The sequence below is a fragment of the Mus musculus genome, chromosome 5, assembly GCF_000001635.26.
Source record: "Mus musculus strain C57BL/6J chromosome 5, GRCm38.p6 C57BL/6J".
NCBI lineage: Eukaryota > Metazoa > Chordata > Mammalia > Rodentia > Muridae > Mus > Mus musculus.
Window position 1 is genome coordinate 147489672 of NC_000071.6, and position 15468 is coordinate 147505139.

Genomic DNA, 15468 nt, shown 5'->3' on the forward strand with positions numbered 1-15468 from the left:
GTGTGCACATTGGACTTCTGAGCATGAGCTGCAACTTGAAGTGCCCTGGGTTGTGGTTCACACACTTAAGGACCGAGGAAAGCTTGGGCTTTCAGAACCCCTGTGCTTAGTCACAGCTTTTATCTGTAAGTAGGCATTTTCCTCTGGACACAGGTTTTATTATCAGAGGTGATAGCCTTCCAAAAATTAGGAATCATTAGTTAACACCTTTTTCAGAATTGACTTTTCAAGCACAGTCTAATAAGAATACTTTTATATAGCTGGTCTAGAGAGTGTTCTATTAGCAAAGGTTTTCCTGAACTGAGTTTTAGGAAGTTTTGAAGGTGCCAAGTTTATGAAATGATAGTTTAATGCTTTTGTGCCACGAAAATAATTTATTTTAAGCATGAAAATTACTTGCTGACTTTTAAAAGTCACACTTTTTCCTAATGCTGTTTTGATTTTTATAATAGACTTAGTAAGCTAAGAATTAGCATGCTTTAATTGGCTATTAACAAATTGATATAACCACAGCATGTTTAAATGTGATGAGAGTCATAGAAGCAGCATACATTTCTGGGTAGTGTTCTTCATTCTCATGTGGTGCGTGGCATGTGCACATGCGACTCAGGGACTGATCACCTTGCTCTGCTTAATGAAAGAATTCTGGAGTTTAAAAAGATGGCTATTAATGTATAAATAAGAAAAAGAGTGACTTGAACATTTTCAAACATCCATTCCTTCAGGCTTTTGGATTGAGCAGTCAGTATATCTTATGGCAAATTTTATATGCTTAATATAAGAAAAAGAATAATTTCTGTTGTAAGCATTATTAACGATACTCATTATTACCAATTTTATTTTAGGTTTTTTGTTTGCTTGTTTTTACATGAGTGGGGCTCAAACCCAAGGCCTCATCTGTACTAGGCAAGGGTTCTGTCACTAAGCCGTGTACTTACTCTGCCCTGATTCTCATGAACTGAAGGGAAATAGGTATCCGTGCTCTGAGAAAGTGCCAGTTGTCCATTGCACGGTCTTAGAGGTAGTGATGCCAGATGAGTGGAACTGCTTATACTGCTGCTGTCACTCTGGTGTAGGAGAAGGGAAGGGGAAGAGGTGGGGACATGAACTGCTTCATCATTCTTGTTCATTAATGCTGACAAAATTTTAAATGTGGACATTACAAACCTTAATGATTTTGAACGGTTTGGGTCAGATGATCCCTTCTGTGCTAAAAAAATAAAGTTGTATAGCCTATTAGGTCTGTGTTTTCTGTCAGAGACAAGGAAGAGGGGAGATTTAATTCATCTAATTTGGCTTCTTTTGCAACCTGATCCAGGAATCTAAGTAGATGGAAACAGTTTTCATAGGGCTTGTCTACAGCGGCCATTTTTGACAAGTTGTGTAATCTCTGCTTGCATTGCTTAGAGGCTGTGGACTGCATTGGTGGTTCACCGAGGCAGCTCAGCTCACATGTCAGCGGGAGGAATGGAAGCACATGCTTGGTTGTGTTGAACTGTGCTGTTCTGGGCTGTCACTCGTCACCTGCTCCTAGTTCTTTAGCCTTTGTCAGGTGCTTTTACAGGGTTTTCCACACAGTTCTAATTACTTTCTTAACATTAGTTCATGTATGTATATATCCATAAAACCGAGCTGTTCTTTAAAAGGTAAGATGGAGGGTAAATCAGGAAAAATAATTAAATTGACAAAATGTATAGGTTAAAAAAATACCTTCTATAAATTGTAAGGATGAGAGAATGCTGTGGGTAAAATGAAACCCACAGCTATGTCTGCCTGCTGTATCTGCTGTATTCATATGCGGATATCCAGCTATGTTCAGCTGGAAATGACCAACAGCGGGCATCTGATGGTTCAGAATCCCTGAGTTAGAGCATGAAGGTTCAGAGGCTACGACCTTAATTGTCTTGTGTCCATTAAGAATGTGATATTGCAAACTCATAGATTGATGCGTTCTAAACATAATCATGGTGAGCAGGAGAGAAATTCAAACACGTTTCCTTGTAATTATTTTTCAAAACCACCCTAAAATTGATTCTATGAAATTCTTAAGTAATTCTACCACAAATTTATTTTGAAATTTTAATCTGAATTGATTTCTCTGAATTGTTTTTATATTTCTTTTAATAGAGATCATTCTTGATTAAAGTACTATAATTTTTTATAAAGTACTATTATTTGTTTCTAATCTACCACAAATTTAAGTATTTGCAGTGCTTAATAAAGCTTACTCAAAAAAAAAACCAATTTTTTATTGGGAAATAATTTCTTAGCTGATGTACATTTCTTGAATACAGTGAATTTTAATAATTCAGTAAGTATTTTTGAAGAACTTTTAAGAATTAATGTTTAATTTATATAGTTGAATAAGTCAAACAAACGAATCTCAAAGTTTCAGAGCATCAGAACTAGAAGTCTGTGTGGTTAGGTACTGATCATTCCTATTAGCAGCTTTGAAGGATTTGTTAAGTATTATTTTAAAGTTGCACGTGTCCTTCTTTTTGTAACCACTTTGTTTTTCAGGTATGTTCAGCATAATCTTTCAAATCTTTTAAGGTTATCTAGTTTGAGAATTACTTTATTTAATTAAAAACAAATGTAAAAAGTTAACAGTTATTTTACTGTTAAGATCAGGGCCGTCAAGAGTTTTTGAGCAGAGGAGCATTTTGTTGTCCTCTAATGTAGAGTTGGTCCCAAAAGCGGCTGCTGCGTGAGTGCAGGTGCAGACACAGACTGGTCTCCTGGGGAAGGTTGCTGGCAGTGAAACTCTAGACCATACCCAGGTTGGGGATGCTATCTGGTTGTATTCCTGTCCTACTTGGGAATTTCAGGAAACTGAGAGGCAAGACGTTTTTGGCGCAGAGGGGGATGTGGCTGCTGCAGCTGGCTTGGAGTCATGTCAGGTAAGGCTTAACTAGCTACTAGTAGTTAAGATGCTACTGGCTGGGGAGGGCCCTGCTTAATTTACCTGTTAGACTTGAGAGGTCCAGTTGTGGTTTTCCAGTGTGCATTCCATTCTGTTGGCTGTCTTGTCCCTGAGCTGAAGGGAGGGGCTGGATGGGAAGGGGTAGGTTCCCTTCAATGGTAATTGGTAGATTCAGTGACCTACATCTATAGCAAACGCCTGTAGTTCTTAGATATGATTGTATTGTTGATAATGAATATGACTTGACACATTTGAAACCTGGACAGTTCTACCAAATAGTCCTTTGGCTTTCTATATACTACTTTGTTTCTGAATGAAGACAGTTTAAAATCTGAAATGGTATTGTTCAGTGACATTTAAGGTGTAGAAATCAAGTTATAGAAATAAAACTATGAAGAGAAATAACAAAAACAGAATGGTGATTCTTCTGTTAGATGAGAAAGGGATTTGAATGTCCTGTGATCTTCCTTGCCATACTTGTGTGGAAATAAAAATCCTACCTAGTTTACCTTTGTTTTATAGGTGGACATTAAGGGAGTTCTGTCGGCAAGAGCCTGTTGCATTAGTGAACTCTGCTCGTGACTGAACTGAGAGGCAGAGAGAACGTATGTTAACAAAAGCCTAGATCATTTGTGAGCCTTAGGTGAATGTGAGTGGAGAGAGAAAAGTCAGTCCTTCTCCCTGCTTCTAATCAAATGGGTTTACAGCTCCAGTCACCATCATTTCTTGTCACTTTTCAGCTTATTGTTGTAGACACCCCGTGGAGAAAGCCTACAGAGTACAGTTGCTGCTGTGGTTGCTTGTGTAGCTAAGGGGCAGGCCTCACTCTGCAGGAGTCATCTGGATGAGTGAGTCATCTGGATGGTTGTAGCTCTTCCTGCTCAGTTATCATTTGAATCTTAGCTTGATTATTAAGGTTATTTTTGTTACTCCTTTTGTCTTTTAGATGTGCATATAGTTGTCTTAGAGGACAGGGCACATGTAAAGGGTCTCAGTGAAAGGAGGACTACAGACGTCGTTTGCCCTTTCTTGTTCCTACTATACATAAACATGCAGTGAAGACTCCTAAGAGCACCTCTGATGTGGGAGGAGGGTTATCCTGAGCACTTAGTTCTAGGTTATTTGGTCATGAATCTTGCACACACTGACGTTACTAAAATGGGATTGCCCCCTGCACGCGCTGTGCGCCCCCCCCCCCCCCCATTTCATAAATAACTTTCCATGTTTAGAGTACTGGTTCTGAAACTAGTAACTATTAGTGGTCACTTGTTGGGGGTGGGGCAGTATGCCCACGTGCTATTAAAACAACTATGTGGGTTAAGCTGTAGACACACTTCCCCAATGCGGAGACTACATAGAACAGAAGTGCATTTCTTAGTTATAAAATAGTTGAGGGCAGGTGTTCAAATCTCTTCTCAACATTTCTCTAGTCAGCTAGAAGCTGCGTGTAGAAGAGTACGTGGGAAAGCTGGGACTTTGTCCTGTGGCCTCTCTCCAGTCAGGATCAATGCTACGCTACTTAAGTAGTTGTGCTAGAGTTCTGTCTCTTTTGATGCAAAGTACTTACAATTGAAAACTTTGAAGTATTATTTAAGTATTTTGAGTCTGTATTTTAATTTTGTAACCCACTTCTATCTCCTTTTTTTGCTGATAAAAGACTATCAAAGCAGCTACAGTAACTGACCTAGCTACCTCTACGTGAACTGAGAAGGAAAAAAAAATTGTTCTTTTGCTTCCAAAAATGAATGTGGTATCCATCCTTTCATGTGCTCATTCTAACACTTCATCTTTTTATATACTAGTGCACAAAGTAAGAGTTTTAAGTTTGTTACTTCTCCTGCCTTTCTGTCCTTTCCCCAATCCACTACCTTTCTACTACTTTAAAATCTAGATTCGGCTTGTGAGAGAAAACACGGCATGCCTGTGTTGGTGAGGCTGGTTTCTCACACGTGTGGGGGGCATGCCTATCTTTGCTGTACAGTCTAGTTTTAGCTGTTCCTGCTGAAGCAAGCACCCCACTCTGTTCTGATGTTCCTTTGAAGTAATCTAAATGCTACCAGTGAAAAGACCACAGAAGAGCCTGTCATCTCAGGTCTTAGAGCAGGTTTGAGGACACCCAGGTCACTTTTCTGTTTTCTTCAAACATTAGAGGCAAAAGAAAGATCTACATAAAAGACCGTGAGCAAGGTGGGTGAGTTACACAGAGTTTAGGGGTTTGATTTCTGTGTTGTACACGATATTGCAAGGGTGAAGGCTGAAGCGATTCTGCTGTTTGTAGGGCAGGGCTTGTTAGGTTGAAGGGAAGGAAGATCAGGATATGGCGATGTCGGAAGGAAAGTGATCCTATGGGTGGGAGTCTCCACCATATCCTGCTGAAAAGTACACGACTGATAAAACTTGGGCGTCGATGCTGTGAGTGGACAATGTAGGACTTTGGTTGTTCAGGATGGGAGGAAGCTTTAGGTCTCATAATCACTTTATGATTCATGCATGGATGTTTCTAACGTCCATGTATCTTTTCTGTCATTGATGCAGCTTAACCAAAGGGAAGTATGATTATACTTTAAAAGTTGTCTAGTTATTAACAGGAAAACCAGACATAGATTAACTTGCACTTATCTTGGCCACATTCCCATATCTCCTATGAAAGGTTTTTGTTTGTGTGTGTTTGTTTTTTACGGTTTAGGGAAGTTAACAAAGCTCTGAGAAGGTGTAGAAGCAATTATCACTCGGGGGGGGGGGGCAGTTGTTTGGTGTTCTTTCAGTTTGTTTGTTTGTTTGTTTGTTAAGACAGAGTTTCTTTCCATAGCCCTGGCTTTCCTGGACCTTGCTTTGTAGTTCAGGCTGGCCTCAAACTCGCCTGCTTGTGCCTCCCAGAAAAACTACTTTTTATATGATATAATGACGATTAGTAAGTAGCTACACCTGATTAATATGAAACATTTTCTAGTTTTTGTTTATATTTGCTTCATGTGAAAGACACCCTTGCCTCTTCTCCCCCAAGGCACAGGGATCTTGGTATGTATCCCTCAGGCTGGCATTGCTCAGGCCTACAGTAGTCTTGCTGCCTCCTCTCAAGTGCTGGAATTCATTGTAGGCCTGTGTCATCACACCTGGCATCTGTTTGTTTATTATGTATATACAGTGTTCTGCCTGTATGTATGCCTACACACCAGAGGGGGGCATCGGATCCCATTACAGATGGTTGTGAGCCACCATGTGGTTGTCTGGAATTGAACTCAGGGCCTCTGGAAGAACAGTCAGTGCTCTTAACCACTGAGCCATCTCTCCAGCTCCCAACAAAGTTTATCTTTATGGTCTCATTTCATAATTTTTAATTCTTGATTTACTGATTAATTGATAGCTGCTCATTTGGCTATTAAAGGATTTCAAAATAAGAATGTCATCAATTACCACAAACCCTGGAAAGTCTTGGATCCAGCATTGTTCTGTTGTGAATCAAGATTTTGTGTGCCTTAACAATAGAAAATTATTTACCTTTTGTAAGTTATTTTAGGGCTAGCCAGATGGCCCAGTAGGTAAAGGGGCTTGGTGCCAAATCCAACAAACTTAATTTGATGCCAGGGAAATACTTGGTGGAAGGAGAAAACAACCATTCACAACTATCCTCTGACCTCCACCTGTGCCCGTGGCACCCACTCACTCCTTGAAGGCCTTTTCTTAAATTAACAATGACGAATTAAAGTACTATTCATGGCTAGAGTTTTCTGTCCTTGTTTAATATGTTACTCCTCTATTGCTTGTGTACTCGTATTCTAGTTTTAAATTCTGTTAGGTACTTCCTAGGACCTTACCTTCTGCTCGGCAAGTGCTTTACCCCTGAGTTACATCCTCACCCCCACTTGTTACTTAACAATTGGTTCTGCACTGAGTCTGGTGATTCATGCTTATAAGCCCAGTGCCTGGGCTAACACAGGAGGATTACCTATTCCTGGCTAGCTAACTAAACAGCAAGACCATCTCTCTAGATAAAAAATACAAGTTTTGGAGATTTTTCTCAAGTATATTGTTTCCTGTAATAACTTTATTCTTGGGATTGTGATTTTTTTTTTCTCCTATAAATGAGAGATATTCTTTGATTGTATGGATTTTATTATGTTGCAGATTTTGTGTTTTTAACTTTTTATCTGGTCAGAGTAAAGGTGATGCTGGCTTTTTTTCATGGTCTTTCAAGCACACATTTTCTTTCTGAAATCTATCTAATATCCCTGTTGTGAGAGCTCCTGAGGTTTTCTTTTTTTTTTTTTTTTTCTTCTTCTTCTTCTAGGTTTCTATGTTTCTCTCTTTGTTTCTATGGAAAGAACACATTTGAAATAGAAAACCCCTTGTGTTTGGGCTGGAGTTTGGATTCAGTGGATAAAGTTGGTGTCTGAGTTTGGGTTTCTAGCACTCATTACACCCTGGGCAGGGTTCACGTGCTCCTGGGATTCCAGCACTGGGAGGCAGAGACAGAGGAGCCTCCGCCTTGCAGCCCAGTTTGTCTGTCTGCCCTTGGTGAGTTCCAAGTTCAGTGAGAACCTGTCACAAAATACACAGTGGTGAGGAGCTGAGGAGGAGAGCAGATGCTCACCTCTCTGCATGGATGCACACAGCCCATCCACATGCGCTTGTGTCATGAAGAATGCTTTAGTCAAAAACGCTTAGATGTTGTATTAAACTAAATGTTGTTAAAGGAAATATTAGCACATCCCCAGTATTTTAAATGTTGAAAATTTGGGGATGTTAAAGTTAGCCCAAGTGTTTTTTGCTTCTCATATATAACTACTAAAAATGATTCTGAATTATATGAGTAATATATCAGAGGGCAGATTTGTGTACAAGCTTTTAAGCAGATGTTTAGACTGGTCTTGTTGTACAATTGTTGTATATACTAAAGCTAGTGGGAAAGCATTGCCCCCCTCCAAAAGAGGGAAGTGTTTGTTTTATATGCAATATGTAACGAATTCTTTCTGCTCCACTTTAATAATTTAAACTAGTATTCAGTAAGAAGGCACTATTGCTTTGAACTATTAGTGCTATAAAGACCTAATTGAAATCTTATGAAAATTAACATGGCTCTAATCTTTGCACAATTTACTAAGAAGCAGCATACCCACATTTTCCCCCTTTTGTCCAATTAAAAGGCACTTAAGCTCAAGTTTTCTCTCCCCGCCCCCCTCCACCAAATATACATTTCTTTCTGGGCATGGTAGTACAAGGCTGTAATCCAAGCCATCAGAAAGGTATGGCAGTAAATCTCTAATCCCAATAGGCCCGGGTAAAACACACAGCTCAGTTACAGTATTTATGAGCTGCCTGCCTAGACTGGGCAGATTCACCAGCACACTACTCTATTCCCCAGCTATGAGCCCTTGCTCCTGTGGCTTCTCTGGGCCTTGTGGTTTAGTTCCATTTTCCTTCCACCTTCACTTCCTCTGTCGTCTTCTCCCCCCCCCCCCCCCCCAAACCTCCAGCCTCATCTTTCCTTTCACTGCCCAATTGCAGGCTCTAGCCTTTATCTGACAGTTAAAATGGGAGAAGGCTCACATGGAATCACCTGAGTAAGTGATCCACTCCTCGTCGGAGCAGCCCCTCTTGAGGGAGCAGAATTAACACCAAAATATAAGCAGCCCCAGGACCACCCACAAGAAGGCTGGGGTAGGTTTGTGATTTCCAGGCCAGATCCTAGTAGTAGTGAGTAAAACACTGTTTATAACAACAAACACACAAATAAATAAAAGCGAGTGAATTCTTGACTGGGACCCACTCTGATTTTAAGAATTTAATTTCTCACTTAGTACCTTAGCACCTTATTTATTTTCTGATCATCTCAACATGACTGTTATAGAAAGGGTTTCGGGCAGTAAGGCTGCACTCTCATAGCAGCCTTTGCAGTCTGTTTGCTGCTTGCCCCTCACTTCGCCCAGCCACTCTTCTCTGCTGCACTCTGTTTGGCTGTGTATACTACTTCTATAGTTACATCCAGTTCTTTGGTGTAGAGTCAGTCTTTGCAGAATTCCCCTGTGCTTTGGCTCTGTATTTGATCATACTACCTGTTCATTTCCTTCTCTGAACTGTTTAAACTTTTATTTTTATTTATGATTCATTTTATTTAAAATTGAATGAGGAATCTTTTGGGGAGGATCTTTATACTATCGGAACATATACCTTTCCTTGTAACAGGATCTTTACTAAATATTTTTCAAACTAAAATTTATGTAAATTTTTAACAGTCACCAGCATATCCAATTTCTGATCTGTTAGTCAAATGTGTATATAAAACTGTGAAATTATAAATTCCAGAACTAGTTGACAGGTTTTGATTTCTGAATGGTAAAATGAAATATCCCTGCATCTTGCTGTGTCCCATCAGGTCCCCTCTTTATATACTATCTGTGCATTTGTCATGTAGAAGAGATCGATCTGTGTGAATATTGAAGTGTGTTCAACTGATCCCTAATATACTTACTGACCCCAGAGCACAAGGTGTGACATGGGCCAAGGAGAAATTGTGAGAGTTCTCAATTCAAGAAACAAACAATGGAGCCGGGCGTGGTGGCCCACGCCTTTAATCCCAGCACTTGGGAGGCAGAGGCAGGCGGATTTCTGAGTTCGAGGCCAGCCTGGTCTACAAAGTGAGGTCCAGGACAGCCAGGGCTACACAGAGAAACCCTGTCTCGAAAAACCAAAAAAAAAAAAAAAAAAAAAGAAAAAAAAAAGAAACAAAGAAACAATGGGATGGATAAAGATCTAGAGTGGGCATGAACATGCCTGTGAGGCTGTGCAGGAGGAAGGAATTCAGGCTCTTGTTGCTGTCTCACTAAGCTGTTTGAATTCCATCCACAGTGTACAGTGTGAGCTTTATGAAGAGAGTGGAGACGTAAAACTGAAAGCTTCAACGCTGCCTCTAGTTTCCAGTATCCACTAGTAATGTCCAGAAAGTAGCCACTGGAGACCACTTTCTTTTCTAACAAAGTCTCCTTTTGTCTACCTCATGTGGGTTGTACTAGAGCCTGCACTCTGCTCTTTAAGAATGTATATTCAAACAGGTAAACCTCCCTCTGCTCTGGACTTTGCTTATTGTTCTGCCTCTGGCAATATGCCTCCGTCCGTGGCTAATTTGCTGCCAGGTTTGGCGACCTGAGATTAACCCCCAGGAAGTTTAAGTTGTCCTCTGACCTCCACTAAAATTTTATGGAAAAGAAAATACTTGAGATGAATTTTAGAGGATGGGTGCAGTTTGTTTTGATTATCCTTTTGGTGGTCTGTCTGTCTGTCTGTCTGTCTGTCTGTTCAAGACAGAGTTTCTCTGTGTGGCCCTTACTGTCTGGAACTTGCTCTGTAGACCAGGCTGGCCTCAAACTCACAGAGATTTGCCTGCTTTCCAAATGCTGGGATTAAAGGTGTGCTTTAATCCCACCACCACTGACACCAGTTTAATCCACAGTTGAGCAGTGCATGACTTTAAACCTAGCACTTGGGAGGCAGAGGTAGACAGTGCTCTGAGTTGGAGCCAGGGCTACACAGAGAAACCTGTCTCAAAACCAACCAACCAACCAAACAAACACAATAAAGAACCCTCATAGTTGAGAATTTATGAACTTTTTTTTCTGTTTAATCTAAATTTAAAATTTAGATTTAGTCAGTGAACTTTCAAAAAACAAAACAAAACAAACAAATTCTGTAGTCTGATTTACATTAAGAAAATTCTAGTTCAGGCATGGTCCTGAGCTGTAGGCTAGGCTTGGTATAGGATTCTCTGTTTGCAGTAGCCATTACCCTTAAGTGCTGATCATGAAGAGTTCCAGGTTCTTAGGAATACCCAAGGCAAAAGTCAAGCTGCCTATGTCTTCCTTCCTTCCTTCCTTCCTTCCTTCCTTCCTTCCTTCCTTCCTTCCTTCCTTCCCTCTCTCTCCCTCTCTCCCTCCCTCCCTTCCTCCCTTCCTTCCTCCCTCCCTCCCTCCCTCCCTCCCTCCCTCCCTCCCTCCCTTCTTCCACCACCAAGTTATACTTTCATACTGTACATTCATATTTTTCTAATACTTCATTAGCAAAATTCTAACCAGTCAATATTTAGTTCATATGGATAGTTCTTTTTGACAGTGCCCATGGCTTTTTTTTTTTTTTTGATTCATCTTTCAAGCTGTTATTTAAAACAGGGTGTGTGATATGAAAAGCAAAAAGTACATGATCACCTCTCTCTTATATCTTCAACAATTTTGCCTTTAATTCCTCAAAGTTGGATACATTGTATACGAAGCCCCCAAAGTTTCAGAACTGTGAGAACTGGTAGGAGAGAGTTAAGAAGGGACCTTGGAGCACCTGCAGCAGGAGATGGCAGCAAAGCCTTCCATTGTATCTCTGCCTCTTGGGAACTTGTAAGTCAAAATTGCACTTAGAGCTCAGAAGGGTTTCCAAGCAGCGTTCTCATATGAAGTCTGTATATAGCCTCAAGATTTGAAATTAGACAGAATTGGCATGTACAGGGTCAAATTTATTACACTAACTCCCACAGATGCTTAGATGAGGCTAAGGTTAATTTGTTTACTAGTAGCTTGAGATTGTGGGTGAGCAGTAACATTTGCTCTGGAACTCCTCAGTCTCCCTCTCTATGTTTACATGTGGTTGGCATAGGAACATCATAGGTCTGTGGATGAGTTGTGTGTGCTTCTCTTCTGAGTATTTGTACATTTAGATAAAGGCTACTGCAGAGGATTATTCCCTTACAGTTGTAACAATGTGTCTGTAAAGTAAAACGTGAGCAAGCAAGCCTTTAAGCATTTGTGGTGTGAATGAAAACACTACAGCTCAGTACAAGTTATATTGGTGTCAGTATTTTAAAATACAAATGCAAACTAATTGTAGCCTGCATTTATGTTTTGCTGATGCAGTAAATAGTGGGAAAACAGCTCAAAAATTTAAATTGAGTACTGGCAGAGAGTCCAGAAGCTCTTACAGAAGCCTGTGAATACGAAATACTATTTGAAAACCACTGGCAAAGAAGGCCTGTTTCCCTGATAGGAGGAACATTACCATACCCCATTAAGGCACTGGGAGGTCTTAGCACCTCACCAGAGAGCTTCCTCATTTGAATCAGAATACAGGAATGACAAGTCACTTCCCAGAGATCATACATAACACATACATACCATTTATTGGCTCAAAGGTCTCTTGGCTTGTTAGCCATCTCCATACTCATTACCAGTTGGGAAAATGATGACTCAATGAAATCCTGGAAAAGAAATTGGCTCAAATGCCAGGTGTCTATTTTTAATGAGTACAGCTTTCAGGATACAGTCACCAATATATCTTCTGCCACAAGTTAGAGATCTAAGGCACCGAGATTATGACATGGAAATGAGGACAGTTCTTTAGATTATGTTTACATACATGATTACATATTAACACTGATAAAGTTTTTAAAGGTGAAAAATTATGGCTTTTAGAAATGACTCAGCAGTTAAGAGTAATTGCTACTTTCCCAAAGGACATGAGTTCCAATCCCACCACTCAAGTGGTGGCTCACAACTGCTTCTAACTCCAGTTCCAGAAAGTCTATAACCCTCTTCTGGCCTCTGAGGATACTAAGCATGCACATGGTACACAGACATAAATGTAGGAACCCATTCCTTCCCCCAACACATACACATACACACACATACAAAATAATACATGAAAAGTTGTGCTGGTCAATTTTATGATTTTCTCTGGTCATTTCAGTGTTTTGGAATTAGTTTGAGCTGTTGGGTTTCTTTACATTTTTGGCTTTGCTTCCCCCGTCCCCGTGACTCCCTTACTCATAGTAGTATATTTTTGTGATAAACACCACTAACCGTTGGAATGGAAAGACTGCCTTGCATTGTAGAGCTGTATTCTCAAGCCCAAGGGCTTTGCATGTAGACGGTGTCTCCTTTCTGTTTTAGACATACCAAGGAAGGCAGGTCACAGGGTTAGAATTGAAGAAGAGTGCCTGTTAACTCTTCTCACAGCTTGAGTGAGAGTAATAAACTGCAGAAGAGCCTTGCGCTTAAGGAACACCCCTGAAGCAAAGCTACTCTGGGTATGCCCACTGCTTCGAAATGGAGAGATTAGTGTTCTCTACCGCAATATTCTAAGGCAGCCTTTCAAAGATAACCCGAACAAGCCTTAGCCTGTAGTATAGTATGTGCCACTTACAGTGCCCTCTCCGTCAAGAGCCAGGTGGTTCTGTGTGGTAGATTTCCTTATAAACGTTGTTGGCTATTTAATATTCTTGCTCTACTGGAGTGAATACTTCAAGCAATTGCCATGGCATATAGATGCCCTCGATTATTGACTCCTTCTGTAGTTGAAAGGAAGTTGATCTCTGTCTGTCTCTCTTTCTCTTTTATTTTTTTAGTTTTTTAATTTTTAATTTTTATTTGGACCCAATAAGTATGTCCTTTCCACTTGGATGTTGAAAGAGCCTATGAGCAGTAGCTGTTCTGATTTTTGTTGGTTGTTTTCTCTAGGGAACAAGCTACCCTCTGAGTCAGCACTGGACTTGAAGATAAATCCTACAGTTCATGAAACAGACTGATTCGACTAAAGGATGGATAGTTTGGGCAGCGTTGGACAGCTCTATGAGGGGTCTGTTTGTTTAACTGGAGGGATTGTTGAGTTCAGCAACTTTTAACTCCCCCAATGACAAGGGGTTGCTGTTGTGAAAACAGGGTTTGTGAAGGAATCAATTTTTGGCAATTAATCAATATTCTTATTGACTCTGTTTTCATTTAATCACAAAACTTCATAAAATAATTTTGTAAAATGAAGAAATTGGAATTTGTATGTCCTGAGCGGTCAGCATAGGGTATTTGCGGCTCAAAAATCCTAATTACCCTTTTTTCACACGGATTATAAGCTGTCTTGCGTAAACCTTTGGCACTTGGATGTTTAATTCTTGCAAAGGGAGGATATGCACTCGTGGCTTGAAACTGGTCGAGTTAAGTGGGATGCGATTTCATGGTTAAGTATTTTATTAGATCAGCGAATAAGTATTGCAGACTAGGGCTGATGTTTCAATGTGATTTTCAAAATTGTCAAAAAAAATTAATACGGTATTTTTTTACCTTAAAACTTGAAATTTTGTGTAAGGACTTTTAAAGGAAATGAGAATAATTATGTTTAACTGAATAGATTTTTAATTTGTTACTGAGGGTTTAAAAATGCTTCAGAAGGAAAAAAATTCTTTGCTATTAATTTTCTAGGCACAGTACATCATATTGATTTTTTTTTTTAAGATTGTCATTTCGAAGGATTGAAATGTACCGTGGTTGAGATTAATTTTAGATATGCGAAAGCTAATGTGATTTAAAAATCAGAATCATGTGTGTTTTTTTTTTTAACGTAGCAAATAGGTAAATTTCTTTTCAATATCTTTTATTGTCGAAACTAGCAGCTAGAGGTTTTAAGTTACCTAACATGGCAGTTTGAAAAATTGGACTGAGATACAGTTTAACTTTGGATGTGTTAGCTGCGGCATGGTTATTATTATGACCAGAAACATGGCACTCACTATACTTAAAGTCAGTTTTAAGAATTACTTGCAAAACTGAATTTGATTGAACAAAAAAATTTATTAGGTGGAACAATGTCTAATATTACTCTAGCCTTTTCTAGTGAGTTCCATTGATAGTATTTGGTGGTAGGGTGGTTTGTTTATGTAGTCTACCTTGTAAATAGATCCACAGTTTAAGCATCTGTATGGGACTGGAGTGATGGTTCAGAAGTTAGGAGCACTGGCTACTTTTGCAGAGGACCTGAGTTTGATTCCTAGCATCTCTATGGCAGTTAACCACCAGGCACTGCATGTATGTCGAGCACATAGCATAAATGCAGACAACACACCCTTACGCATAAAATCATCTGGAAAGTGAAAAGTTTTAGACCACGCACTGTATGATACTTAATTCTTCATTTATGTTCACTATTTAATTATTATTTTTCCCATCTCTTTTTGCAGCTTTAAATAGAATACCAAAACAATTATAATTTAAAGTTTAGTAAGCCCCTTAAAGAACCCATAGACAGACCTTGAAGAAATATTACAATTAGTTTTATAGACACAAATATGACCACAAACATAATCAAGATTTGTTATATTCCTGGTTCCTAAGGTCCTCTTTTTTTAAAAGTAAAATGTAGCTCATCAATTAATGCTATCCTTTGGGGGTATGGTTCATATATTTTGGTGAGGAAAAGATCAAATGTATCCACATTGCTTAGATTCTCCAGAAACCCTTTAATTTTAAACCCTCCTGAATCCTTGTCTGAAGCACAAACTAGGTTCCCAGCACCTAATAATCAGCCTTCGGACCAACCATGTAATACATAAAGGAGCTTCCTACAGAAGGCCAGGCCCTTGGAGAGGTAAATGTTTCGGTCTTCCGTGCTTCAGTCCCTGGGATACCCTGTGAAGTGCGACAGTGCACAGTGTTTTATGGTATTCCTTTTTGTCCTATAACTTTTGCTTTTAGGCTTACTATTTTACAAAGTCCCTAAGAATTTAAATTTAGGTTAAATTGGGC

At 39.6% G+C, this 15468-nt stretch overlaps 1 protein-coding gene across 14 annotated transcripts in view; it reads left to right on the plus strand.

Annotated features, from left to right (window-relative positions):
- Window positions 1–15468, plus strand: part of Pan3 (PAN3 poly(A) specific ribonuclease subunit) — a 122294-nt gene that overhangs the window by 63464 nt on the left and 43362 nt on the right. For 2 of the 14 annotated variants that reach the window (NM_001359433.1, XM_030254830.1), the window contains one exon: window positions 13414–13531. The exons of 10 other annotated variants lie outside the window; for them this stretch is intronic. In NM_001359433.1, coding sequence (NP_001346362.1) covers window positions 13468–13531 — 64 coding nt within the window. In that variant the 5' untranslated portion in view covers window positions 13414–13467. Of the gene's footprint in view, window positions 1–2848; window positions 2901–13413; window positions 13532–15468 lie in introns of those variants that run through there. 2 more of the 14 variants (XM_030254831.1, XM_006504877.3) reach the window with 2 other exon arrangements.